The 26864-nt window shown below is 35.7% G+C and overlaps 6 protein-coding genes across 7 annotated transcripts; 2 read left to right on the top strand and 4 right to left on the bottom strand.

Moving 5' to 3' along the window:
- Positions 1–806: 806 nt before the first annotated feature.
- LOC108209768 (ADP-ribosylation factor GTPase-activating protein AGD12-like) lies at positions 807–6983 on the top strand. 2 transcript variants are annotated; one of them, XM_017380858.2, is made up of 9 exons: positions 807–945; positions 1327–1387; positions 2019–2100; positions 3094–3169; positions 4070–4233; positions 4546–4684; positions 4969–5085; positions 5511–5606; positions 6488–6983. In XM_017380858.2, exons 2-9 carry the CDS (start codon positions 1384–1386, stop codon positions 6767–6769), a joined length of 960 nt encoding a protein of 319 aa, XP_017236347.2. In that variant the 5' UTR covers positions 807–945; positions 1327–1383; the 3' UTR covers positions 6770–6983. The 2 variants fall into 2 exon arrangements, with proteins under 2 accessions (XP_017236347.2, XP_017236349.2); XM_017380860.2 differs by lacking the exon at positions 807–945 and adding an exon at positions 1099–1219.
- A 3526-nt stretch (positions 6984–10509) lies between these two features.
- LOC108206871 (caffeoylshikimate esterase) lies at positions 10510–11364 on the top strand. The gene has a single exon (XM_017377296.2). It carries the CDS (start codon positions 10510–10512, stop codon positions 11362–11364), a length of 855 nt encoding a protein of 284 aa, XP_017232785.2.
- Positions 11365–12408: 1044 nt separating this feature from the next.
- LOC135150558 (caffeoylshikimate esterase-like) lies at positions 12409–13425 on the bottom strand. Its single transcript, XM_064086933.1, has one exon. The coding sequence runs from the start codon at positions 13423–13425 to the stop codon at positions 12409–12411; it is 1017 nt and encodes a 338-aa protein (XP_063943003.1).
- Positions 13426–14638: 1213 nt separating this feature from the next.
- Positions 14639–15646, bottom strand: LOC108207761 (caffeoylshikimate esterase). Its single transcript, XM_017378191.2, has one exon. The coding sequence runs from the start codon at positions 15644–15646 to the stop codon at positions 14639–14641; it is 1008 nt and encodes a 335-aa protein (XP_017233680.2).
- Positions 15647–16293: 647 nt separating this feature from the next.
- On the bottom strand, positions 16294–17262 carry LOC108206879 (caffeoylshikimate esterase). The gene has a single exon (XM_017377308.2). The coding sequence runs from the start codon at positions 17260–17262 to the stop codon at positions 16294–16296; it is 969 nt and encodes a 322-aa protein (XP_017232797.1).
- A 3054-nt stretch (positions 17263–20316) lies between these two features.
- Positions 20317–26630, bottom strand: LOC108206230 (uncharacterized). Its single transcript, XM_017376460.2, has 7 exons — positions 26304–26630; positions 25658–25805; positions 24707–24898; positions 23572–23700; positions 22593–22762; positions 22293–22423; positions 20317–20750 (listed from the first exon to the last, which is right to left on the bottom strand). Exons 1-7 carry the CDS (start codon positions 26515–26517, stop codon positions 20673–20675), a joined length of 1062 nt encoding a protein of 353 aa, XP_017231949.2. The 5' UTR covers positions 26518–26630; the 3' UTR covers positions 20317–20672.
- Between the last annotated feature and the right edge of the window lie 234 nt (positions 26631–26864).

The raw sequence follows: 26864 nt of genomic DNA, 5'->3' as shown, positions 1-26864 counted from the left end.
GATTTTTATAGTTAAGAACAGTGATGAAAAACTGGTCAGGGACTAGTTTCTAGTTTCTAGGCTAATTTAGTTTCTAGGGGAGTAAGCCCCTATATATATATAGGCTCATGATCAAATAGAAACCACTTTTAAAATAAAAACTAGAAACCAATACAAGTTAGTGATATCCTCAGTACAATTTAATGATATTCTCTTTACGATTTAGTGATATGTATTGCACGAATTAGTGAAAACTTGCGGAAACTGCCCAGAATTTCTGAATCTGTTCTAGTTGCCGATTCAGGTGGTGGTTGCGGTGGTGGAGATAATGGAGGTGAAGGTGGAGATGGAGGTGGTGGACATGGAAGGAGCCTTTAGCTTTGTCCGGCAGATTTTTGGCAAAGATGTGGAATTTAAATCGGCATTAAGCTAGATATACGGTACTGTAGGTGAGGAAGACCGAGGTGGAGGTGAGGACGAAGGTGCAGGTGGAGGTGGAGGTGGGGGTGGAATGGAAGGGGCGGTGGAGGCCGGAGGGGGGTTGGATTTGGTGGTGATATAAATAATGGAGGCCGGCATGGAGGTGGTGGCTATGGAGGGTCGGGCGGCATGGAGGTGGAGAGAGTAGCAGAGACTTGGCGGGGGTGGTAGGGTGAAGCTGTCGGAAGTGGGGTGGAGGGTTGGAGAAGAAGAAGGAGAAAGTGGGGTTGTTTGAGAATTTAGTGATATTCTCTTGAAAATTTAGTGATAGTTTCTAGTTTCTAGAATAAGGAGATTTCTATTGGAGTAAAACTCTATATATATATATATATACACACACATTATTTATTTATTTTTATAATATGAAATATATACTGTAACGCATAATTAAATTAAGCTTGCCATCCTGGCCCAACCTTGAAAGCAGCACCATATACTAATAACTAGTTTGAAAGCCAGACGTTCCCGTTTTTCTGTAATTATCAGGTAATTTTTCCTCAGAATTCTCTTCATTTTAGCTTCAGATGCTATAGCTATTTTTCAAATTTGACTTTTTTAAGTTGTTATTAATTGATATTATATTGTTGTTTGATATGATTGATTTAGTTGAACAACTTATTGTTATGCAATCAGCCCATCAGTTTTATGAAATGCTCAGATAAAATGCTTGGTTTCTTGGTAGTTTACATAGTTTTAATAAGCACAAGGAGCGGAGAGCAAGGAATTGAACTTATGTTGGTTTTAATCTTTGATTATAAAGGTTGTTGAATGATTTATGCTTTTTAATGTTAAGGGTTGTAAGGTGTGTATTGGTTTGATTTTAGTTAGATACTTAGATCTGAAGTTTTTTGGTTTTTTTTTTGACAGTTCACAAAGGCAAGGTATTCTTGGATGATTAGGGAGTTTTAACTTTTAAGCAGCAGAATGAGTATGCTTCTTCTTCTACCTTTGAGGAAAACATAACCAGTTCCTACTTCCCAACTAGTGTCACTTTCCTAGTTTTTGCGGAGAACTTGAATTACGATTCATTAAACTTGTGCAACTAATTGCTCTTTATCCTTTTTTTCTGGAATTTTGGATAGGGTCTAATACAGGGTATTTAGAACTTTATATGAATTTTAGACCAATCTTGTTACGATCTATATTTGGAAGTTAAAATTAAGGACTAATGTAACTTTGCAAAATCATGCTCACCCAATATATGTCAAAGTAGGGTTGGGGTGGGTGTGTAAGATGTACACATACGGCAGGCCTTACCCCTAAACTAAGGACGGATCTTTTTTTTTCCTCCACCTCACATTGGAAAAGGAATCAAATGAAATTTATAAAGTTAAAAAATATGTTGAAATTCACGAATCAATGTTCACACATTAATATGTATTAACAAATTAAGATATTGTGTTTTGCCCATTTGTGCCCAATGAATTGCTGTCTGCTAGTTTTGTTCCGTTTCTAAGTTCTTACTTTTCATCAGTGTCATGAAGTTTCCCACAAGGAGTTGAAATTTAACATGGTAGGAATGTGTTAAAGTTGAACTAAGAATTTTCCTGATGGTGCAGGTAAAAGAAAATTGAAGGATTTGTTGCTACAGAAAGATAATCGTGTTTGTGCAGATTGTAGTGCTCCAGACCCCAAATGGGCGTAAGTTCGATCATTTGATACCCTTCCACTTTTACTTTTGATTATTGCAATTTATCTTTCTAGCCTACTCAATGTTAAGGCAAAAATCTGCCACCTGTGCTTTGTGTGTTACAATTGTTCTGTATTTAACCCTTTCACCCTTTATGTTGCACCCTTCATTTTTGTTGTTTTAAATTGAATTCCGTTTTTCCCTTTGATTTGATGAGACTATAGGTGAGGCTGGTACATGAAAGGAAGTTTGAGTAATTTTTTTACCCTGGGGGAGTGGGGGTCCTTGATAGGTCAGGCTCTTAGGCAAAGAGAAAAGTGAGTTCGATAATGATATTTGGAGCTGGGCTTTTAGTTTTGCAGAGGCTTAGCTGAGTGGCTGTTATTTTTACGGTTTTACATACCTAAGAATTCAAATAGAACTCAAAGATCCTACAACTACTTGATTTGCACTTTTAGGTGATAGTCGCAACTCCAAGAGGGTACCAGAAATCAAATTAGGCCTTTTGCTCAAAGATCAAGTACGAGCACACACACTAGAAAGGGAACCTTGAAAGTTTACAGTTGTGTGTGATTATAAACTCGCAAGAGCAAAGGGTGAAGTAACTGAACAGATATGTGGTCACTAAATAATGACAATTGTTTAATATGTAGATAAACAAGTATTGCACCAGCATTTCACTCTGTAGTCGAATCTAAGGTTCAAAATCAACATTCTGATGTACTCTGTTACTCGAATAACCATTAGCAATGTCATCCACTAGCACTAGAATACAGGGAATAGAGATACAACTGGTATGTGGGTAAAAGACATCAGGCCAGGATGGAAGCTGCTATGCTACTAATTGGCAATGATTGTTGGAATCTTTATTGAAGGCCTTGGCCATGCTAGTTAAATTCTATCACTATGTCCTTCCACTTCCAGTGAAGAAAAATTTACAGAGTTTAAAAGTACCACTCCTTTTTTGCCAACTAAATTAAGGAACTTCTGGTTGAAAATTTCAGGTCAGCTAATATTGGAGTATTCATATGTTTGAAATGTTGTGGTGTACACAGAAGTCTTGGTACTCATATTTCAAAGGTGATTCTTAAATTCATCATTTTCTGTCATCTTCCCTCACCATTTCAGTAATTAGAAATTAGTCAAGATGTATTACCACATATTATAGCAAGTTTACTGGATGTATTTGGTACTTCTTAGGTTCTTTTTTCAAAAAATTTGTTGCCATTAGACTATTGAAAATGATATACTTGTGGTGTAATTAAGCAAGAAAAGAATTGTTAAAGCCCATCAAAGCTTCTTGTTCTATTCTTTTATTTTTGTTCATTAGTTTTACAATACTCTTTTTTCATATATGTTTGTTGGTTAAGATAGATTAAAGGCTAAACATCTACTTAGGTAAAATGTGTGCAGAGATACGATTATCTGACTACCTTCATTCTTCTAGCCCTTAATTTCAATGATTCTCTTTTCCCTTAAAATAATGTATTGGTTTATGGTTATTAAAATGTTCTCACTGGACTACACTGCCTAATGCATATTTTAACATTTCCTTAAATATGTTGCCTGTAACTATGCATTGTGTTTCAAGACTTGGTGCCTATGCCAACATACAAGCGACCGGATGATTTTATCGTATAATTTACAAATTTGTAGGGGTGAGCAAAACTGAACCGAAATAACCGAACCGAACCGTACAAATTCGGTTCGGTTTGGTCTGAATTTTTTTAAAACTCCAGTTAGTTCGGTTTTCGGTTATGTATCTTCCGGGAGGAAAGCCTACTTTTGCATCTATGTGTTTTTTTGGACAACTATCTTGCATGTATATGATTAATAAACTGGAAAGAAAGCTTATATTCGTAATATAGATCTAGGATCTGCCAATTGTTCCTATCTTCCAGTGGTGAGTTGTAGCCTTTTGTTCACTCATTTGGATTTTGTTCCCAAGATAATTTGAAATGAGGTTTACAAATGGAACAGGTTTTGTCTGTGACATTAGATGAATGGTCCGATGATGAACTTGATTCCATAGTTGAGGTTGGAGGAAATGCCTCTGCGAATTCAATCTACGAAGCTTATATCCCAGCAGGAGTTTCAAAGCCTAGACCTAGTGCTAGTCAAGAGGAACGTGTGAACTTTATAAGGTTAGCTGACTGAATAAATTTGTGTTGACAGCTGCATTTTAATTTTCAATACCTCATTCCTTTTATCCGATCCTTTGACATTAATATTTGATGGGAGATGATAAGTTAAATTAACTAGCTTTAGTGTATCAGAGAAAATTGACAATTACATAAACACCATGCTTCTCTCCCTCCCTCTGTGTGTGTGTGTGTGAGAGAGAGAGAGAGAGAGAGAGATTCGTTTATTTTGTTGTTCCAGCTGCAGTTGCACTTGAACAAGTGGTTTACAGAAGGCTATCTAGTTCATTATGTTTTTTCTTCTCTTTGCTGCAGGTCCAAGTATGAGAGTCAAGATTTCCTCAAACCCAGCTTGCGGATCTTGTCAACTTCCAGCAAGGCTTCTTTACGAACAAGTTTTTCCTCAAAGATTACGGATAGTTTTCGAAGTTCTTCAAGTACATCACATAAATTGGTAACTTTTGAAATTGCCTCTGCTCCTCAGTCGTAAGCATTATACTTCAGTATTTGGGGTTGAGATTAGTGGTGATAATAAATTAATAATAGAAACATATTCAGCTACTCTTGCCAAGCATAATAAATTTCCAGTTAGAATCCTTTTACTGCGTTTTTTTTCTGTACTTCTGATTCATTTGTTTTTTTTGGCTACATCATAACACAAGTCCATGTGATGGTTTCACTTCAGATTTATTGTTTCAGTGAGCTGTTTACATCTAGTAACTGTGAAAGTGATGACAGGAAGGCATGGTGGAATTTATTGGAATAATAAAGGTTAAAGTAATTAAAGGCACAAATTTAGCTGTTCGAGATATATTGTCGAGCGACCCTTATGTTATCCTGAAACTGGGGAAGCAGGTTAGTATATTTGTATATGTTATTTTGTTTATATTTTTTAGTTATTTAATTTTTCAATAGCTTGCCATGAAAGGTAATATAGAATCTTGCATAGTCTGTATATCGACACACTATTTCTAGAAATCGTCTTTTTTCAATGTCCAACTGTACTTTGAGTTCGAAGGTTTAATGTAATCACAAGAGTGTATCACCTTTTCTTTACGGGCCACTTGTAGAATTAGAGAATCTTTACATTTCTGCAAGGTGGTAAATGATAGATTGGGTCTATTATGAGACATATTTTTTGCGAGACTGGTTCCATTCTGAACACGTATCTTTCTCATGTTCTTTCTTGATTAAAGATGAATCTTATTATTTTTACTGAAGCTTTTAAATGCTACTAATTGTCATTTATTTGTGCCAAACTGGCTTCTTAATGCGAGTAGAAGGTACAAACCACTGTTGTCAAGAGCAACTTGCATCCTGTCTGGAACCAGGAATTGATGCTTTCTGTTCCTCAAAATTATGGGGCCTTAAAAGTGGTATGCAACTTTTACGGTACATTCAATTTTTTCACAACTTTGTTCACGTATTGACTTTCTTTGTAGTGTCTGCAATTTTTTAAGTCTTTCTTTAATAATGGCTCACAGATATTAAGTAAACTCTTTGATATTCAACTTGCAATTTCGAATATGCTGCCATAAAATGCGTCAACCATCGTCCCCGAAACTGGAAATTTCTTTTCTGAAAGTAGTAGTACTGGACAAAGGACAAGAAAATTAAAGTGAGAAATCCAAGGAAAAAGATGAAGGTAACAAATAATTACCCCTCCCAAAGGTCCAACTTCTGTGTAGAAAAATGTAAGGAAGAATGTTGTTGTAGCATAGGGTCACTTCCGCGCAAAATTTGAAAAGCAGAACCTCACAAAATATGCAAATGAGTGTTTGTTAGCACGTAAATGAATTCCCTTTATCCTTTTCTTAATTTCAAGAAGGTTCTACTTATTTCTCTGAATTCCTCGAGACACTTGTAATAAACAGAGAAGTCTTTCAGTGAGGGACGGCAGGTTAATAGGTTGCAACTCCTTTATTCTTGATCTACGCGAACTAGAAACTGATAAGAAAATATTGAAAACTCAGAAGTGCTATTAGAATGAGTGATTTAGTGTACTCATCATAACATTAAATACACATTACAGTTCTAAGGGATGAACTAGCCGATTCTTTGTATATTGCCTGGAACTGGTTGAGTTACGAGTCAATGACTATTGGAAACAAATACTGGTTCACCTCTACCGTAATATCAGACAATCTTTTCCAATCTGGTTTTTTATGTAACTGGCTATTTGAAGTTTGGTGCCAGCCATCAATCTGTATCACCTGATGTTATGAATTGTCAAAGATAAGTTATCCTTTACCCGCAGGAAGTTTATGATTACGATACATTTTCGGCTGATGACATAATGGGGCAAGCGGAGGTGGATATTCAACCAATGATAAACTCGGCAATGGCATACGGAGATGCTAGTATGTTCGATGACATGCAGATAGGAAAATGGCTGAAATCGAATGACAATGCATTGATACATGATAGCACAGTAAACATTATTGACGGGAAGGTGAAACAGGAAGTATCACTGAAGCTTCAGAATGTAGAATCTGGAGAATTAGATCTAGAACTAGAGTGGATGCCTCTTGGACAGTAAGCTTTAATGTATATGGACTAAATCTTCCAATTACTTCATACAAATATTTGATGTTATATGAGTTATTTAAGTGGGAATTTCGACATTACTTTTGAACCGAGAATGAGGTTGGGAGGTCTTGCATAAAGAAGATCAAAACGCGTACTTTCGGTTTGAGTTGTCTTGTTTAATCTTTCGCTAATGAAGGAACTTGTATTTTGTGCATTATGCTAAACTGCAGGTATCCCTTTTTCGATAGAATTTTCAAAATATTTTGTTTGTACCTTTTTAAGCTGTAATATATATACTTCGAAGAAATGGTGTAATTCTGAGGTTTAATATACTTCTACAGATGCACATGGTAGGTGGCACCGCCTTATGAATGAACCATAATGGCCCTTTGCCTGTTTTTCATGGACACTGATGTTTTGATAGTAGTGATTTACAGCCGTATAGGTGTCAAAGAATATGACGTTGCCGAACAATTTTGTTCAATTCTTCTGTTCTTCATTCTGCTTATTTTCTTTACAATTAATTTCATCGTAGAGACCATATTTAATAAGTTAGATGAAAAGTAGATAAAGTAGCGGATAAAATGGTATGATTCATTTATATTTAATACTCCATAATTTATATTTATTATTTAATACTCTATAGTTGAAGAAAATAATGGATGCAACAGTGTTTTATACTAAAAAATTATTATTTTTGGAATATATATAAATTGTGACATCCAAAAAAGAAATTGTATAAAAATGAGTAAGACTGAGGGAGGTGCATATTTAACCTATTTTGGTCATAAGTTTGGTTTAGCTTGGATCCTTGACTCGTTCAGGAAGGTGATAACGAATCAGGTGCAGGTGATGATATATGACGATAGCAGTAAATGGGTGCAAGCAGAGGTAGATATTGGAGTAATAATAAGCTGGGCATCGAGGACGAAGACGCTGGTACGTTGAGTAGTAACATGCCTATCATAGGAGAGTGACTGTAATCAAATGACACTGCACTGATAGATGATAGCACGGTAAACATTATTGATGGGTAGCTCAAAACACTCCAACTAGCTTTAAATTTTTGGACTAGAAAATTTATATAAATATTACTCCAACTATGCTTGCCTTAAAAACTTAAAATACACAATTTTCATCCACACTTCTTGTGCTCTATTTTGAGCCTCCTAAGAATATCGACATAAATAGGAAAGTACTTTCAGTAATAACGTGATTAAATGATAGGTACAGCTTCAGTCATTGCTCAGCTGGAATTCATTCGTCATTTCAATAACTTTTGGGGAAAAAAATGTTAGGTACCGATGTAGGTATTAAAAATTAATTTTTTAATTGAACATGTCGTAATTACATAAGATATACAATTTTATATTGACATCAATTAAAATACAGGATAAAGAAATTGTGTTGGGCAGTTTAGTGTTAAAGCACTTCTGCCTGTCCAGTTCTTTCTCGCTATGTAAATGATCAACTTTCAAGTCTCAGCTCCGTACGGCTGTACCCGTGGAAACTACGATATTTAAATAGGGAAAACGATTATGGGATTTTCTATGGTGTGCCCAAGGCCCAAGCACACAATGGTCTCTAACTCCAATAAAAATATCTTCTTTTGATTGGTGGATGAATAATAAATGAGAATGCCCCCTGCATTCACATCAACTCCACCAATCTGAATAGACTATTTTTATAGAATTTAGTGATTATTGTGTGCCTTAGGCACACATTAGAAAGACCGAACAATTATATACAATATCATGGAAATGATTCCATGTTAAGCCGACAAGCTTTAAACTACGTATGTATTTTTGCACTAATATGTTTTTACTTTTCATAATATTTCGGTTGACATATGATAAGCGTCACTAATATATTAAATTTTTTTTTATTAAACTCTGACGGAACTTACCATTCAGATAGGTATTCGTAACGTTTAAATTGTGATAGTACTTTGTAGTTGAGGTCCTGAGGACACTATAATAAATGCAAGAGAAGTACTCATCTTTATTTATAGTAAAAAAAGTCTTTTTAAGTAAATAAGGTATATTTGGTTAAAACTGGAAATGAGTGATCCATTACGTAACTTTCATTTATAACTATATCTCTTTTTCTTCAAAGACAATGATCTTTTTCTTCAAAATTGTGATACTCCCTCCGTCCCACCAGGTTCTTTACAGTTTCCTTTTTGGGATGTCCCATCCAATTCTTTACATTCCAAAACTTACCAAATATAGTCAATGGGTCCCACCATTTCCTAACTTTTCCTCCCTTTTCACACTACTTTTACTCCCTTTTCACACTACTTTTACTCCACTATCTCTCTTTTATTCATTAAAAATTGATGGGTCCCACCACTTCACCCACTTTTCTTCCTCTTTTCCACTACTTTATACATATTTCTTAACCTCCGTGCCCAAATCAAACGTAAAGAATTGGCTGGGACGGAGGGAGTAGTACTTTGTAGTCGAGGACAATATAATATTATCACAATATAATTAAATTCTATTAGCTTTTTATATTATATTATAGTACTATCAAAATTGTGATAGTTGAGTGAAAATAGTGGATGAACGACATGTATGCATATTATTTTATTTTTTATAATAAAAAATATCCATGTATATAATAAATTAATGACTAAAAATCAGAAATAGATAAAAATAGGTTATCAGAAGTTAGTAAATATGATTTTTTAAACAATTTATCATTATTTTTATGATATTTTTAATAAAATTTAATTTCTTCACTGAAATAAATAATTTATCAAATTTGTTTTTACCATCACATTTATAATAACTCACAAGTTATTTATAATATAATATTATCTAATAATTTAAACTATACATTTATCACTTAATTACGATAAATCATAACTTATTATTTTAAATTCATTCAAATATAGAAATTAGAAATTATGATGTTTAATCTAGAGAACAAATAAATTAAATATGATGTTTTAGAGCGTACGTGATATTAGAAAATTTCATAACAAAACTTTTAAATGATATACTATAAATATAAATATTAATAATATTGAAAAGAAATACATTCCAATGAGTCACGCCCGAGTAAAATAATACCATATCACATAGAAGTACAATACAAATTTTACATAATTAATATTTTATATAATTTAAGTAATAATTTTTAGCGGACAGTCTTGTGGCCGATCTTTTGGCGATGACCTGCAAAACTATCTTCCATTAATTAAATCAATTAAATCCAGTGTTGTAAAAAGCGGGAATCAGACTTAATCGGTGAAGTCACAGAACAAAGATTAATCGGAGATTAATTGAATTAATCGGGGATTAATCGGGTTGATCGGGGATTAATCGGGTTGATCGGTGATTAATCGGATATTTAATCAGTTCGGTGAGTTACAGAACAGGGATTAATCGGTGATTAATCGTGATTAATCACCGACTTTTAGAACAGAGATTAAATCGCAAGAAAAGACGGTTGGGAGAATTAAAACGCGTACCGCCTACTTGCACTTGCTTATGCCCAACCCCAAACTACTGAAAGTGTTTAGTTACTTACATTTCCCTACCAACCCTTTGATGTACTCGTTTCTATATAATATCAACTCAACTCATATACACAAAACAAGCAAAACCGAAAATATTGCATAAAATGTTTCATCCCATTCACCAAGCTAATGAAAATAGCCCTTATGGAACCCTCACAAGACAAGAATTCCACGTCAAACACCGCGTACAAAATCACCAATCTTTCATGCTAAACAACCGAAACATGAAGATTTTTACCCAGTCTTGGCGGCCTGAAGTGGATGAATCAACCCGGTTGCGCGGCTTCGTGGGAATGATCCACGGATACACAGCTGAAAGCAGTTGGCTCTTTGAACTCTCTGCAGTTGCTATAGCTAAATCAGGTTTCCTCGTCTCTGCACTTGACCTACAAGGCCATGGATTCTCCGAAGGCTATCCTGGTCACATTCCCAACATACAACATGTCGTCGAGGATTGCATTCAGTTTTTCGATTCGGTTCGAGCTGAAAATCCAGGCATTCCAGCGTTTCTGTATGGTGAGTCACTAGGTGGTGCAATAGCCATACTATTGAGCCTAAGACAGAAGAAAGAATGGAGTGGTTTGATTTTGCATGGTGCAATGTGCGGCGTTTCCAAGAGCATTAAGCCGATTTGGCCCATCGAGATGTTACTTCCGGTGGCTGCATGTATTGCGCCAAAATGGAAAATTGTGATCACTAGGCCACCAGAGAGCATGTCATATAAAGAAGCGTGGAAGCAAAAGCTGGCGGCTAAGAGTCCGAATCGCGGTCGCTTGGCCTCGGGGAAACCTCTGGCCGCAACTGCCTTGGAGTTCTTGAGAGTGTGTGAATATATTGAAAAGAATTGCCATGAAATTGAAGTCCCTTTGATGGTGGTGCATGGTGGGGAAGATAGGGTGTGTGAGGCTAAATCTGCTCAACAGTTCTATGAAATGGTGAGCAGCAAAGACAAAAGTCTTGAGATTGTGAAAGGTATGTGGCATATGTTGATTGGCGAATCAAATGAAACTGTGGAGTTGGTGTTTGGTAATATTATTTCTTGGATTTGCAACAGAGCTGCTAAATATAATCAACATTAATGTAGTTTGATTTCTTAGCTTGTCTTAACAATAGAAAGTATTGTTCTGCACAATTAGTTTCTTCTATTTTAAGAAGACCAATATTCTATTAGTGGACTTAACGTGTAATATATCACTACTTCCTTAAGTACTGGTATGTAGGAGTGAAATAATTTCTGGTAGTTGATGGAATCAATTCATGTTGCACTTCATACGCATTCTCTGCTGGCTAATAAGTTTTTTCATGTTCGTAGATGTATACATCTACGAACATGAAAAAACAGTTATGATAACGGAACATGATCCTAGTGTTAGGGAAATGGTTTTTCAAGTTGCAGGGAGGGTACAAAAATTCAGATTTTTCTCTCGAATCGGGCCCTTATAGAAACATTCAGACTATTCACCTCTTCTGTCACTGCTTACTGGTATATCAAGAACAGTTATTTCTAGAGCTGCCGAAATAAATTCAAGACCAGTTTCCGGAAGCCATTTGAGATCGCTTGACTCAGGCTGCATCAACGAACCCCTGTCGAGCTATTAATGTAGATGCAGATGGACATGGACACATTTTAGATGGTACCACCATACGATTGGGCTTCTTTTTTTTCTTTTTTTTTTTGTTTCCGCTTTTTAGGCTTTTGTTGCGTCACGGAGACATAAATCTACCTTCAAGCACGTTAATTACAGAACTTGTTATCACAGAAAATGAACGGTGTACAGTATTTGATGAAGCTTAGGAAAGTGAGAAGATATGGAATTAGAGAAACAGGGATTACCTCTTAATATCTAAAGAATGAAATTCATCTGATCACTAGCAATATTGCAACGAAAAAGATTTGACTCAACTCGATAACACTTCATAAATATATAATAGCAGAATGACAGTACTAACTAGTAAGCATTCTGAAATCAACATTTGCTTGATACCAGAGCTCTAATCAGCTTAAAATTCGACAGAATGCAATTATAATATCTAAACCTCAGATAAATCACAAGAAAATTTGTCAAATTGGAAGATGGTCCTAAGGTCCTTCTGGCATGAGAGGTATGAAGCAAAATTGTATATCATAGATTAGACCTTGTTTTTCCTATAAAATCTGCAGGAGAATCAACGTTGGCTTTGTCTGCTCTCTCTGCAATCCAAGAAACTATAGTCTGAAAAACACGCTCCACACTTTCATTCGGTTCACCGATCAGCATATGCCACATGCCCTCAAAAATCTTTAAACTCTTGTCCGTGCTAGATGCAGATTTGTAAACATGTACAGCAAAAACAGGGTCGCATACTTCATCATGTCCCCCATGAACTATTAGCATAGGAAGTTTAAGTTCATGACCCTCCCTCTCAATAATCCTCCAAGCTCTAAAACATTGCAGAGTTGATGCTGCTGTTGACCTGCCACTGCCAGAGATCATGCGATTGCGGCTAGGACTCTTGCTCACCAGCCTTCTCTTCCACACTTCCTTGTACGACTTATAATTTCCTGGAGACATCCCAATTTCCCAGTTAGGCGCGATAGAAGCCACTAAAGGAAGTAGTTTTTCTAGTGGCCATATCGGTTTAACAATCTTGGAAAGACCACACATGGCTCCATTTAGAATCAGTCCTTTCCATGCACTTCTCTGTTTTAGGCAGACAAGTATGGCTATTGCACCGCCTATTGACTCGCCGTATATGAAAGCTGGGAGTTTCGGGTTGCTATTTTTTACAGAATCAAAGAATTGAATGCAGTCATCTGCAAGGATATGAATATCGGGGAGATGACCAGGACAGCCATCAGAATAACCATGGCCTTGGAGGTCAAGTGCACATACCATGAACCCTGTTTTGGCTATGCCTACTGCAGTTAACTCAAGGAGCCAGCTACTTTCTGATGCATAGCCATGGATCATAGCTACAATCCCCCGTAGCTGAGGCGATGTAATCGGATAAGGGCACCATGATTGGGTCCATATCTTCATATTTTGCTTGTTCAACATGTGACTCTGCTGGTGAAAGATCCGGTGCTTCTCGTAAAATTGTTCCCTGGTGAGGTCTCCGTAAGGGCTGTTCTTGTTAGCTTGGTGGATGGGATGAGCCATACTAATGTTTCTTGCAATAAGCTAGGTAATGATAATGTGTATATAAATCTATAAAATCATAAGGTCATATCCGCAATTATTGAATATGGACTATTATTATTTGAATGGAATACAAAAACTGATCTTAAAACAGCCAGGAGATCATTATTGACTATATCCATGAATTATTATCCCTGTCTCTCCACTTGCGCATACTTCTTAGATTCATGCAGCCTTCAGCATGTATATTTAGGCACACAAGACAAGTCAAGTATCACCACTAACTAACAACTTGAGTCTTCTAAATAAACTGTACAGATCGAAATAATTGTGAAACAACAGAGTATTTGATCATGTGCAATAATTGTTAAACAACTCAGTGAATATGAAAGTTATGAACTTGTCCCTGTAGTTCAGTCAATTTAGATACATGGAGAACCAAGATACCTTGTCTTGATGATTATTTTGCCTACAGGGCCCAATCTTCAGGCGGGTTTCCTATGTTCAGCAGGGGAAGGCTGCTCATGCGAGTGATCACTGGTCTGGTTGCACAAGTGAAGGAAGCTTGTCAAAGGAAAAGGATAGCAGGGATAGGAGTTCTTCCTTTACCCAAGCAGAGGAGTTCAGCAGAAAATTCAGGGTTCTCACTTGAGGGGTAAATTATTCCTTCCACACCCCTGGGATACCTATTCCCATACCCCTCATTCTCATTCCCATCTGCCATCCGAACGACTCCTCAATTGATCTTACTATCTTAGAGTAATGTGCTTATAGTTAAAGCTTAATATTGAGCGCCTTTCGGTAACATGCCGCGTATTAATTTATGCCTGCTTAGCCTGAACTTTGGTATTACTTTAGCAGGCTTGGTCTATTCAGCGACTATCTGATAATCTTGTAATCACATTTCTGTACTTCATAAATCACGGTTGACATAAAAATTTAGATGCAAGTGAACTATTCATAACTTACAGATACTGATGCTGATGCTGTAAACTGTAGTGTAAGGATTACATGTCACATTATCAAGTAGAAACAGTTTAACATGATTATTTTAAAATCTTGTACATTTTAGCAACTAATATAACCTCCTGGTCTTCAGTTTTCTTGATCCGATCCAATTATGTGAACAACAATTCGCCCAAATTTAGCTGATGCTGTGACATAATATTGTACTATAAGTAATGGTAACAAGCTTCATCTCGCGTAGTAGCAGAATCCCCATCAATATTGTGCATCATAAATTTGACCTTGGAAAACCAATAGAATCCGCAGCAGAACTAACTTTGGCTCTGTCTGCTCTCTCTTCAATCCACGAAAGTATAGTCTGAAACACAGTCTCCACACTTTCATTTGTTTCACCGATTAACATGTGCCACATGCCTTCAAAAATCTTCAAACTCTTGTCAGTACTAGATGCTGATCTGAACACATTAACAGCAAAACCAGGGTCACATACTTCGTCGTGTCCACCATGAACTAGTAGCATAGGAAGTTCAAGTTTATGACAGTCCCTTTCTATAACTCTGCAAGCTCTCAAACAATGCAGTGTTGATGCTACTGTTGACTTGCCTGAAATCATGGGATCATAGCCAGGACTCTTGCTAACCAATTTTCTCTTCCACGCCTCCTTGAACGACTTGTTACCAGGAGACAACCCGATTTTACTATTAGGTGCAGCACAAGCAACTAGAGGAAATAATTTTTCTAAAGGCCACATCGGTTTAATATTCTCTGAAATACCACACATGGCTCCATTTAGAATCAATCCGTTCCATGCACTTGGCTGTTTTAGGCAGACATATATGGCTACCGCACCACCTAGTGACTCCCCGTATAAGAAAGCTGGGAGTCTCGGGTTGCTATTTTTAACAGATTCAAAGAACTGAATGCAGTCATCTGCAAGAATATGAATATCGGAAAAATGACCAGGACAGCCATCAGAATAACCATGGCCTTGAAGGTCAAGTGCACATACCATAAACCCTGTTTTGGCTATGCCTACTGCAGTTAACTCAAAGAGCCAACTGCTTTCTGATGCATAGCCATGGATCATAGCAACAATCCCACGTAGCCTAGGCAATATAGTCGGATCTGGACGCCAAAATTGAGTCCATATCTTCATATTTTGCTTGTTCAACATGTAACTGCACTGATGAAAGATCTGGTGTCTCTCGTGAAATTGTTCTCTAGTCAGGTCTCCATAAGGGCTGTTCTTATTCGCTTGGTGGATGGGATGAGCCATTATCTGTTTTCTTTCTAGTAAGCTACAAATTACAATAGTTGTAATATGGTTCTTTAAGCTACACAACATTTTTGAATTATGTGATCATGTATATATAGACATGCCACAGTTAATGAAATAGAACTGTATGTATCTAACCGGAGTATAATCATGAATAGTTGGCAGGTCAGAGGTTCTGCAGATGCTGCGAAAATGATCTTAAAACAGCCAGTAGACCATTTTTGACAAAATACCCAAATTTCTTATCACCGTCTACCACAATCAGCTCTACTGCCTGAAAGATGCACTAAAAATCTCAAATAGCAAGCTATGTCTTAAATACCTCAATTTCTTATCACTGTTTCTGATTGCAGTGGTGTGCGCGAGACTTTGATTGCTGAGATGCAGACACCTCAACAATCATATAAATAGCGCAGGAGTGCACTGATAATTTGATTGCCAGAAAGTTGTAAGGAAAACATGATACCAGATCATATACTTCAATTGATATATTAGAAAATTGCATAGAAACTCCAAACATAACGAACAAAACATGTTGCTTAATATGAAATAAATGTAATTATAAGTTGTGTAAATTTAGCTGATGTTCATCATGAGACTGTACAGACAGTACTTGTCAACATACATAACAGAATCAACTTTCAGTGTCATCCCTCTTTGTCTGCCCTCTCTCCAATCCATGACAATATAGTCTGAAACACAGTCTCAACACCTTCGTTTGGCTCACCGATCAACATATGCCACATGCCCTCAAAAATCTTAAAAGTCTTGTCCGTGCTAGATGCCGATTTAAACACATTCCTGGCAGAACCAGGGTCACATACTTCATCCTGTCCCCCATGAACCACCAGCAAAGGAACTTCAAGTTCATGACAGTCCCTCTCTATAATCTTGCAAACTCTGAAGAACTCCAATGCTGTAGCTGCTGGTGGCTGGCTTGATGTCAAGCGGCCGCGATTTGGACTCTTGCTAACCAATTTTCTCTTCCAGTCCTCCTTGTATGACTTACTTCCAGGAGACTTTGTTATCTTGACTCTCCAACCAGGTGCAATAAAAGCAGCCACTGGAAGTAACTTTTCGAGTGGCCACATCGGTCTGATCCTCTTCGAAACCCCACACATCGCTCCACTTAGAACCAATCCATTCCATGTACCCGCCTGTTTAAGGCAGACAAGTATAGCTATTGCACCACCAAGTGACTCCCCATACAAAAAAGCTGGCAGTGTTGAATTGCTGCCTCTAACAGCATCAAAGAACTGGATGCAATCGTCCACAATGGCGTAAATATCGGGAATATGACCAGCACAGCCATCAGAATATCCATGGCCCTGGAGGTCAAGTGCACATACAATAAACCCTGCTCTGGCTATGGCTACTGCAGTTAACTCAAAAATCCAACTGCTTTCTGAAGCATAGCCGTGGATCATGCATACAATCCCACATAGCCGAGGCGTTGAATTCGGATAAGGACACCATGATTGAGTCCATATTTTCATGTTTTGTTTGTTGATCATGTAACTGTGGTGATGTAAGATCTGGTGTTTCTCGTAGAATAGTCCTCTGGTGAGGTCTCCATAAGGGCTGTTCTCATTAGCTTGGTGTATGGGATGGACCATGATTTATTTTCTTTGCACTAAAAAGGGATAAATAATATGATTCTCTGCAACTTAACCTTGTACATATAGACAGACCACATTTTGAAATATGAATTAATTGCGTCTAAAATGAATTATGCCAAGAATTAGTGCAGCTGATAGTATTAGCTGTTTTCTTGCTGGATAATAAATGAAAACTACAGATTTTTCTCATTTAAGTAGTGATTTGTTTCCTGCCCTGCATCGCTTTCGCAATTTATTCAGCTCCAGATTCTAGCCACTTGTTCATGTTTTAAATGATACGACCTGAAGTCATCGATGTTACCTTGCCTTTACAACAAAATTATTCTGCAGATTTACATCAGTCCATTGAGTTGACTGTATTATGCTAGTGCTTCACTTGTATGACAGTTTAGTGATTAACAATTCTAACATTGCTGATTTTCATGCACAGGAATCAATTACAGTACTGATGAGTAAACTTTCATATAATCATATCCATAATCCAAGGAGACAGAGGTCGAGAATTCGAGTATCAGCAGAATTACCCTGCATGAATATGTTATATGTAACGGCGAAAATCTTACTTGCATGGCATTGCTTTCCTAGTTAGTACTAAGTAGTTATTATAAATGCTGTTATGCTAGGCTGCTTACAGCTTACTACAGTAGTGAATAGCTAAGTCTTTGGCAAGTATATGTCCACGTATCTAATCAAGGACAAACTAAGTATTGATTTCTGGGTATATATCGCTAGCTATCCTCTTCCAAGGGAGCATAAGTCTTCCTCACGGTCCCTAGCTATTAGTATGATACACCTCATTGCGCGTTTAAAATTTTACTAATTAAAAGGCTTTCCAGAAGTTCATAATCTGATCTGAACGTAATTAGCTAGCTTACTTGACTGACTACACGAAAATTATTGCATGATGTTGAGCTTAAGCTTGTTTAAGTGGATGTTGGTTTTTCATCTCCACACGTAAGCATGATTGATGAATAGGTATGATTGTTGTGCTGTCAATGTTTATACATTGAAGTATTAAACTATGTTCATTTCGTTATCAAATTAGTTAGAGAAATTTATGGAACAAGTGCAACCACCAGGTTGTTGTCTGTTCAGGAAATAACAGTTGGAAGCCCCGGAGGAGATAGATACTGGATCATTTAAGTCGTATGGGCCATGGGCTCAACTGGATTATTTCTTGACCATTCCATATTTTTAGGGGACGGGGACTGTGAGATGTGCCATGGGATGCATACAAGTCATATGAAGCACTAGTTTAACCTAAACTAACGAATAAGTATGAGAAGTTGAAAACTCATACATCAAAGTACTTATAAGGCCCCGTTTTGGTTGGAAATAATTAGACCATTATGTCACCTTTAGTTTACCTAATATTCCTGAGATCTATTCCCAACTCCTTTTGGTCATTTGTTTATTTCCTAATCTTTCTTTTTCATATTTATATATAATTAAATTTTAATGTGTAGTTATTCTATCTAATATCTATTAAAATACATCTATGAAACTTGCTATTTATGGATCTATGATATGTCTAAGGTTTGAATACTCTCAAAAAAATTAAAGATATATTTCAATTGTAATATCTATAAAAAATGTCAATAAATAAGGTTCAAATTATATAAACAACATATTAAAATTATTTGTAACTTTAAAAATACAAATGAAATATAATATTATATTTTATCAAAAAAAAATCATACATAAGGGTTATTAGCTGGTATATATTATCAAAACAGAAACATTAAATTTTAGTTAGCAAAATTTTGGTTGGTATTTGATCGCATATTCATGAAATTTTTAGTTTATAATAATAACATGTTTTAATATATATTTTTAATTAACTAATACACATTAAAATTTATTTTATGAGACCTAATTATTTATAAAACTCTTTCGACCGATTCAAGTATTAGAGACTTATTTAAAATGTTCACAAGAATACGTATTAAACATATTCAATAATCCAAATAAATTTATTAATTATTTAAAATTAAGTATTAAAATATTCGCCCTTTGTCCCGTTCAAAATACATTTTTTCACTACTCATCACGCACTTTAGTCCTTTTATAAAATATAATTTTATAACATATTTTAAAAATTTTCTTTTCCGAATAAAAATTTAAATATTAAATTTTTATTCACTGAAAAAAAATTAAAAATAAATTATAGAACTATATTTTACTTCCATATATACTCATAGTGATGGAGGTATATGTAATAAAAAAAAAAATCCACTATGTATAATAAATAAATAATAAATATAGTAAATGATGCACGCGTTATATTCAGTATTATTTCTTTTACTGCATGTCTCCGCAGATTCAGCACATATCACCACTAATGTTGGCCTGTTGAGTTGTTTTTAAGCTGAGCGAATGTCCACCAGGAAAGATTATTCTTTTACATATTTTTCATAATTTACATATGTAATTTAATGTTTTTCTAGCTAAAAGTTTTACCCATTCAAAAATATACTAAAGTGACTAAATTTTTTAGCCAAAAATATCTCAGCGATAGAAAATTTTTATAACACCATTATATTTTATAAATAAAATAATATAAATTAGCTAAGAACTTTAGCCATTAATAATTGCTCCTGCAAAGTAGCTGAAACTCTTAAATATGAGTATGATAGTGCTCAATATCTGTCATGAAATATACTGTAGCTGATTCTCTTAAACATATCACACTGCACAATCTTCAGTGGTTTCCAAACAAGTATTATACCATCATTTCCACGATTATAATTTATAAGTGGGTCTAGATTAGGGCTTAGGTGGGACTCCTCCAACTTTTAATACGGTTGTACATTTAAACCTTTCTTTACGTAAATCTTAATCATTATAACTACATTAATTTAATAACAAAAGTACTCCATCCACCCCAAAATAACAATTATATTTACGTTTAAAACGTATTTTAGAATTCATAAAAAATATTTGACCACTTATTCTGGTTTTCTTTTTTAAAACAAAAACTATAAAATTATTAATGAAGTTATCATATTTTTCATAAAAAGTCATAGGAGCAGCACATCTACAATAAAAAAGAAAGAAAGAAAAAAAAGTCACCGTTCACACTCCACACTCCACAGTATTCTCACCAGTAAGCTGCAACGTGAGATTCACATTCGACGATATTGGGCAAGTTACAGGACACATTGTAATCTTGTCGCCTACTGAATTTTAAACGAACATTGTTTGGCCTTTGGCTTATGTATCTTTTTCCTGTGTTTACACATTAAAATGCATATCTTGTGATAACCTAACAGTATGTGAAATCATTTTTAGGGTTTTTGTCCTCCGTAACTATACAGTATCGAGTCTGATCTTAGCATGGCCATCTATATGGCACTTCCCATAAATTACTTTCTTTAAGCAATGTCAAGCCAGCAAAGCTACCCTGGTCATCTATAGCACTTCCCATATATTTCTTTCCTTAGGAAATGCCAAGCCAGCAAAGCTGCCCCAACTGCAGGCTCAACCTAAACAACCATGAATATGTTAGCAATTTAAATCTGTTGTCAGGAGACCACTAGGCATTGATATTATTGAGCCAAGAGAGTTTTTGCCACTTGGCAGACCTCGGCTGTTTTCTAAATACCCTATTATTACCTAGATTCTGAGTAACATGTCATGCACAAGCTTGAGAACTCCAATTACATAATACACCACTGAATATTGGGAAAACAGATCAGTAACTAAATGTCGCAGATCCCGATTTCTGACCACTAATATATTCAGCAGATAATTCAGTTATGTCAAATGCATCAGTAGCTATCAGCAAATGGCCCAAATATAAAAGAGCCCTCGATTTTTAAGCCCATGATACTGTCCAGATGTAGTTTACTGCAACATTATATTGTGGCTGCATTTGGAAATTGTCAAGGAGGTTCCTTAATATCTCAGTCTTCAAATAATTATATTTATATTGCGAGTAAATTTGTTATTGTTTTACTTGCCCAAATATACCTGTGTTGCTTTGTAAGTGCCTAATTAGTGGATATTGTAAGTGCCTAATTAGTGGATAATTTATTATTTCCTTTTATATTTTATATTTTACACCTACTAATTACAAGTTCTTTTAATACCAAAGGAAGGGAATAGTGATATTAAATTGATATAAATTTGAATTTAAAAAGTTTAAAATGTATTTGAAAATATTTATGTATATTATGTAATTTTTAAATGGGTCTTTCTGGTGTGTGTGCACATGGGCACACACTAACAACTACTTTTTGTTTAGGCGGGAGATTTTGATTGGTGGGAATTTTTGTGCATGCAGGGGGCCATCATTATTAATGGGATGGAAGCCAATGGAAATCCAACACCTACCTAAAAAATGGTTGTTAGTGTGTGGCTGTGTGCCCATGGGCACACACTAGAAATTCCGTTTTTAAATATATTAAAATTTAATTATTTTATATTGCACAGAGCTCGCAAATTAATTGAGGATTTGTTCCGTTATAGCACCAGATACTGTAGTGTTGAATTCATATCAGGACCAAGTCAGCTAGTACGATAAAAGTTTCATATGATTGTCGAAATCCTTTATTATAATACCTGAGTCTACCAGTGTCTTCAGTTAACCAATCAGAGAAGTCGAAATTGAATATAAGAGCTAATATGATGGAGAGGAGTTCTATATACAAGGAAATCATGATCTTATAAAGAACCTTCTGTTCTTATAAACCTATTATTTGAAAACAATTCAGAGATTATAATATGCCATGGAAAGTTTTACTAATGTTTCTTCACAGATTCAAGGTTCCAACATGGATAAAGAAAAATTATTATTAATTGTATCTATCTACACTAGAATCAGGGAGATATTTTCAGGCTCTAACATAGCATAGATACTATATCATAGTTTATTATAAATAAATCTGAACATGTTATTTATCCTGATTCTTTCAATATAACACTAATATTTGGTAGCTAATCAAGTGCAAAGTACACACAAGAACAGTAAATTAATGAATATCTTCACTAATGAGAGGTTGTAAAAGTTAAGGTTTAATGCTAACCTTTGGTCTTACTGGAGTAGCGCCTGGATAAGTCTTCAGTATACAAGTGATAACTTCTTTCCCTATGTCCCAGCTTTTGTTAGCTTCCAGGACACCACCAACCATAACGATAGGAAAATGTAAATTTCCATCTGCAAGTTTGTTCAAAATGTGTTACAATGTAATATTCCAACAGAGGACATAGCAGGTAGCAGCTTTCTAGAACATGTGCCGGCAGACCAAGATATTGACACTAATTTGGTTCTTTCTTCACAAAAATAAAACATCACTAACAAGATTTTATTAGGTTCTACGTCACACCTTCCCCGGCCATGCCAAGTCGTTTAACAACAGCGGTCACTGTCAAAGCCAGTTCCTGCACTGCATCGTTCAGGATTTGCTGCGCAATCTCATCACCAGCTTCAGCAGAAGATACAACTACTGGAACAAGTGCTGCAATGCGTGCCCAAGATGGATCTGCATACGTCCACCTATATATCCCAATACAAAAGAAGAAAAATGTAGAGTAAATTGAATGGGGGTTTATAAATATTTTTTCAGTCCTCTGCTACCAAATCATGCAAAATACTCCAGAACATACATATCACAGTCTTTAAGGGGTGAATGAATTAAGTAACAGCAACTTGAATTAAAAATTTACAAACAATAGCATAATCTTGAACAGAAAAGGGAAAGCAGAAATTCAATAAACTGTCAAGCTCCAAAAATTAGCACAATTTATAGTTTATGAGATATGCAATGAAGTAAGAGCCCATACAATGGTGCAAACCGAAAGTGCCAGTTTGATTTTACAGACCAACTCCTAATAATAAGTAAAAGGTCATATCGATGCCAAATGTATAAATATACCACTTTTTCTAGTACACTGCTAATAAGATTCGTTAAGTGGAGTTGAATTTATGCGGTGATCCAACAGCATGGCCATACTCATATAAGTACGGATGATTTTATTTTTTTTAAATAAAGTCTGCAAATTAAGTTGATTGTGTCTTGTATGTACAATCTATGATTTGTATTATACTTTTATACTCACTAAATAGCCATGTGCCGAGCCACCAAACATAGCAATTCATTAATTGACTTGAACCACAAAAACTAAGCCAGAGAGAGGCACTAAAAAAAGAAAAGAAAGAATCACACCCAACAGACTTGAGTGAACAAACAATCAGAGACGAAACCTTCAATATATTTCTTATTAAAAGTCTCTATTATATGCATTAATGTGCAATGCATTAAATGGTGAAGTATGTTCCGCATAATAAACAAGACCTATACATACCCTATGAGCTCATCTGGAGATGGAAGACCGAGATGTTGTAAAATACTGTCTGTAAGCATTGTCTGTGAATCGCGACCATCGTGAGCCCTAATTACTGCAGTCAAGGCTTTTGCAGCAATTCCATAACCACTGTAAACATAAATAGATCCATCAGTCCATTTGTATTCTAAAGAATCAAGATACAGGAAGAAAGTCACCAAAAGGACACAGGGACATTATTTGTTTTTATAGATGAATATATTATCACTGAAGGCCACACATATTCAGTACTGAAAGTTATGCAGTCTATCATGTCATCAGATGGAGTGAATTTCAATTCATAATTCATATAACAGAAACATTAGGCTGGAAAGCAGCCTCAATTATATACCACTAACAGACAAAAAATTATCATTGTGAGCTTGACTGTGTGACTATGTTCACATATATCTTACCGATGGTGGGTAAATATTGCAGGTCACAATCTCATAGACGGCTTACTAACTAGGAAAGCTTAGGTTAATGAGATATTTTACTAAAACTAGGCAGGAGTAAAGAAAACTCTGAAATGGAATTCATCAAAGTAACAATAGCAACCAGTAATTATTATACTCCATCTGGTTCTTGTTTCTCTTGCTAGATCTGACATTTACAATAAACATAAGATTTACTGTGAATATCATTGGCTTCTTTCTTACTCTGATTAACCCTATCACACTGTATGCTAATTTATATCAGAATCTTAATTACAAAAAAAATGTTTGAGACTCTTTATACAGTAAAAGTAGCTATAATAAATATATGTACACTATAAAACCATGTTTCGTGTACTCACTAAACTATTATAAGACCTGTCTGGAGTTCCCAAGGAACTTATGCACCAAGGTCAGCTCAATTGGAGCTTCAAGTATTTAAGTTGGACCCCTTTAGTCACTATTTCAGCTTCTTCTACATTTCCTTAGAGGGTATGATCTTTGTAGAAGAAATTGTGTAAGTACTTCAGTGATAGTCTCAGAGAACATTGAACTTAACAAATGAAGAATGACATTAAATACCAATGATTAGTATTAGTACGAATGCAGCAAATGTAGAATCATCAAGAATAAAAAATCCTCACATGCATAAGGTACTGCAGTAAAACTAAATGTGATCTAACCTGCCCCAATCACCCAATACAGGCCCCCCGCCAGCAGCGCGAGCTTCTCTCCCATCTTCAGTGAATCCATAAGAAATGCTCCCTGTGCCCGCTATCAAAACACATCCATGAAGTTTACCCATTGTCCCACTTGCAAGAGCTGCCACAGCATCATTCTGAACATACAGCTTGACATGGCTTGGAAAAATATTCCTGTTAAAGCATCACAGTGATTGTATCTCATAAACTACTACATATAGCGGTTGATTTTTCATGAACAACAGTTATCATATAGTAGTTGAGGTTACATATAAATGTAGCAGAAATGGTGAAACATAAGATACTCTGTTTCATACTTCAGCTTCTAAACTACAGGGATCAGATGTGTGGCAGAATTATCAATATAGACCGGGTAGAAATCTGAATACTTTCTAAATAGTAAAGAAGCCTGCCTCATTCTATACGATCTAGTCATACGATGAGCAGTGTTCAATTTTAGAAATTTATAGAAAATAATACTGTATATCTCATGCAGGTTCTCTGAAAACTATATAAACAGCTAAGGAAATTTTAATCATAATCCAACTGACCATAAGATGTGTCGCAGTGCAAATTTGTGTTCTTTAACAATGTAAAATGCATGTTGCTACCATTTTACATGGGTATATAACTCTCTATCCTCTACCTCCTAGAGAAATTTTGTTGAACTCGAAGTCCCTAGTATGCCATAAGCGGCATAATGCTTGTAATATTTGTACTACTTTCTACAAGATTGGAAATGAAAATAATATGAATTTCATGATGCTTGTCTAGAAGAAATTCATAAAATTGATATATATCCACATGTTGATAGTTAAGTAAAATTATTCATAATATTTCCTCCTCGCAGAAAAATGTCATGGCAATCAAACTAAATGGCAAAGTCATGCAGTGAACTTATGAGGAATTGCTAGAAAACTAGCTATAACCCACCTCAACCAATTTAATATCCTTTCCTGGTCATTTGGATGGTTGACACCAGAAACACCTAAACAAACAGCTCGAACAGCTGATTTCTTTGATCCTGATTTCGAAAGGGCTTCAGTCATAACCTGTACTAATGTATCTCTTGCTGCTGTTTCTGTGATCACCGACAGTGAAACAATCCCATGTAAGATTCACTGAGCGATAAACTTGATCCTATATTAAGTTGCATTGTTGCAACAGAAAAACTCAAATACATCCTACAAAGAGCTCGATTAATCCGAAAATTGCAAGAAAATGATCAACTTATTACAGTTTCATTTCTTCAAGTTCATACATTCATATTTTTTCCATTTTACCGTAAATCTTGGGACTTCAAGACTTTAACAGTCCTCCAGACTGTAACTATAACTATTTATCACCTCCCCCTTAATCATTTTCTAAACAAAGACCAACTCATCCAATCGGAAAAAAATCACTTAATATAGCAGCTAAAATGGAGAGGGAGGGAGGGACAGTGAGAGAGATAGATGGGGGGGGGGGGGGAGAGAGAGAAGGGAGAGGGGGGGGAGAGAGAAGAGAGGGAGAGGGGAGAGGAGAGAGAGAGGGAGAGGGGAGAGGGAGAGAGAGAGAGAGGGAGGGAGAGAAAGAGTACCTCCAACACTGTTATGATTAGAACAACCAGCAACAGCCCGACCAAGAATGGGAAGGGGGTCAACGAGTTGAGGGTGAAATTGCATACAAACACAAATTGTAGAGGTAGTACCCCCGTCTAAACCCAATACTACACCCCCCATTTCCTCATCATCATTGTTTCTATAATCACCGCCTCCGTTTGCAATACCCCCATTACTGTACTTGTGACTCATTCCTGTATTGATCAACACACACCCAATTCAGTTTGTGTGTGAGAGAGATATACAGAGAGATAGTAATAAAGAATTTGGATTGAGTAATTTAAAATACGGAGAAAGAACCGATGCGGGCAATAACAGTACTCCGCTCTCAATAGTTTACATTGAGTTTGGGTACGGAGGTTAAAAAATATGTATAAAGTAGTGGAAAACTGAAAGAAAAGTGGATGAAGTGGTGGTACCCATTGATTTTTAATATATAAAAGGGAGATAATGGAGTAAAAGTAGTGTGAAAAGTGGGAAAGTGATGGGACCATTAACTATTTTAGAAAAGTTTTGTAATGTAAAAAAATGAGAAAGAC

This window comes from Daucus carota, chromosome 2 (assembly GCF_001625215.2).
Source record: "Daucus carota subsp. sativus chromosome 2, DH1 v3.0, whole genome shotgun sequence".
Taxonomy (NCBI): Eukaryota; Viridiplantae; Streptophyta; class Magnoliopsida; order Apiales; family Apiaceae; genus Daucus; species Daucus carota.
This window is presented reverse-complemented; position numbering and strand designations above follow the sequence as displayed.

Coding starts and splice junctions, on each gene's coding strand:
- LOC108209768 (XM_017380858.2), top strand. Junction 3,170..4,069: donor TTGGTACTCATATTTCAAAG/GTGATTCTTAAA, acceptor CAAATGGAACAG/GTTTTGTCTGTGACATTAGA. Junction 4,685..4,968: donor CAAGTACATCACATAAATTG/GTAACTTTTGAA, acceptor AAGTGATGACAG/GAAGGCATGGTGGAATTTAT.
- LOC108206871 (XM_017377296.2), top strand. CDS start 10,510: ATGAAGATTTTTACCCAGTCTTGGCGGCCTGAAGTGGATGAATCAACC.
- LOC135150558 (XM_064086933.1), bottom strand. CDS start 13,425: ATGGCTCATCCCATCCACCAAGCTAACAAGAACAGCCCTTACGGAGAC.
- LOC108207761 (XM_017378191.2), bottom strand. CDS start 15,646: ATGGCTCATCCCATCCACCAAGCGAATAAGAACAGCCCTTATGGAGAC.
- LOC108206879 (XM_017377308.2), bottom strand. CDS start 17,262: ATGGTCCATCCCATACACCAAGCTAATGAGAACAGCCCTTATGGAGAC.
- LOC108206230 (XM_017376460.2), bottom strand. CDS start 26,517: ATGAGTCACAAGTACAGTAATGGGGGTATTGCAAACGGAGGCGGTGAT. Junction 25,806..26,303: donor TAATCATAACAGTGTTGGAG/GTACTCTTTCTC, acceptor CGGTGATCACAG/AAACAGCAGCAAGAGATACA. Junction 22,763..23,571: donor TCTCCAGATGAGCTCATAGG/GTATGTATAGGT, acceptor TGGGATATATAG/GTGGACGTATGCAGATCCAT.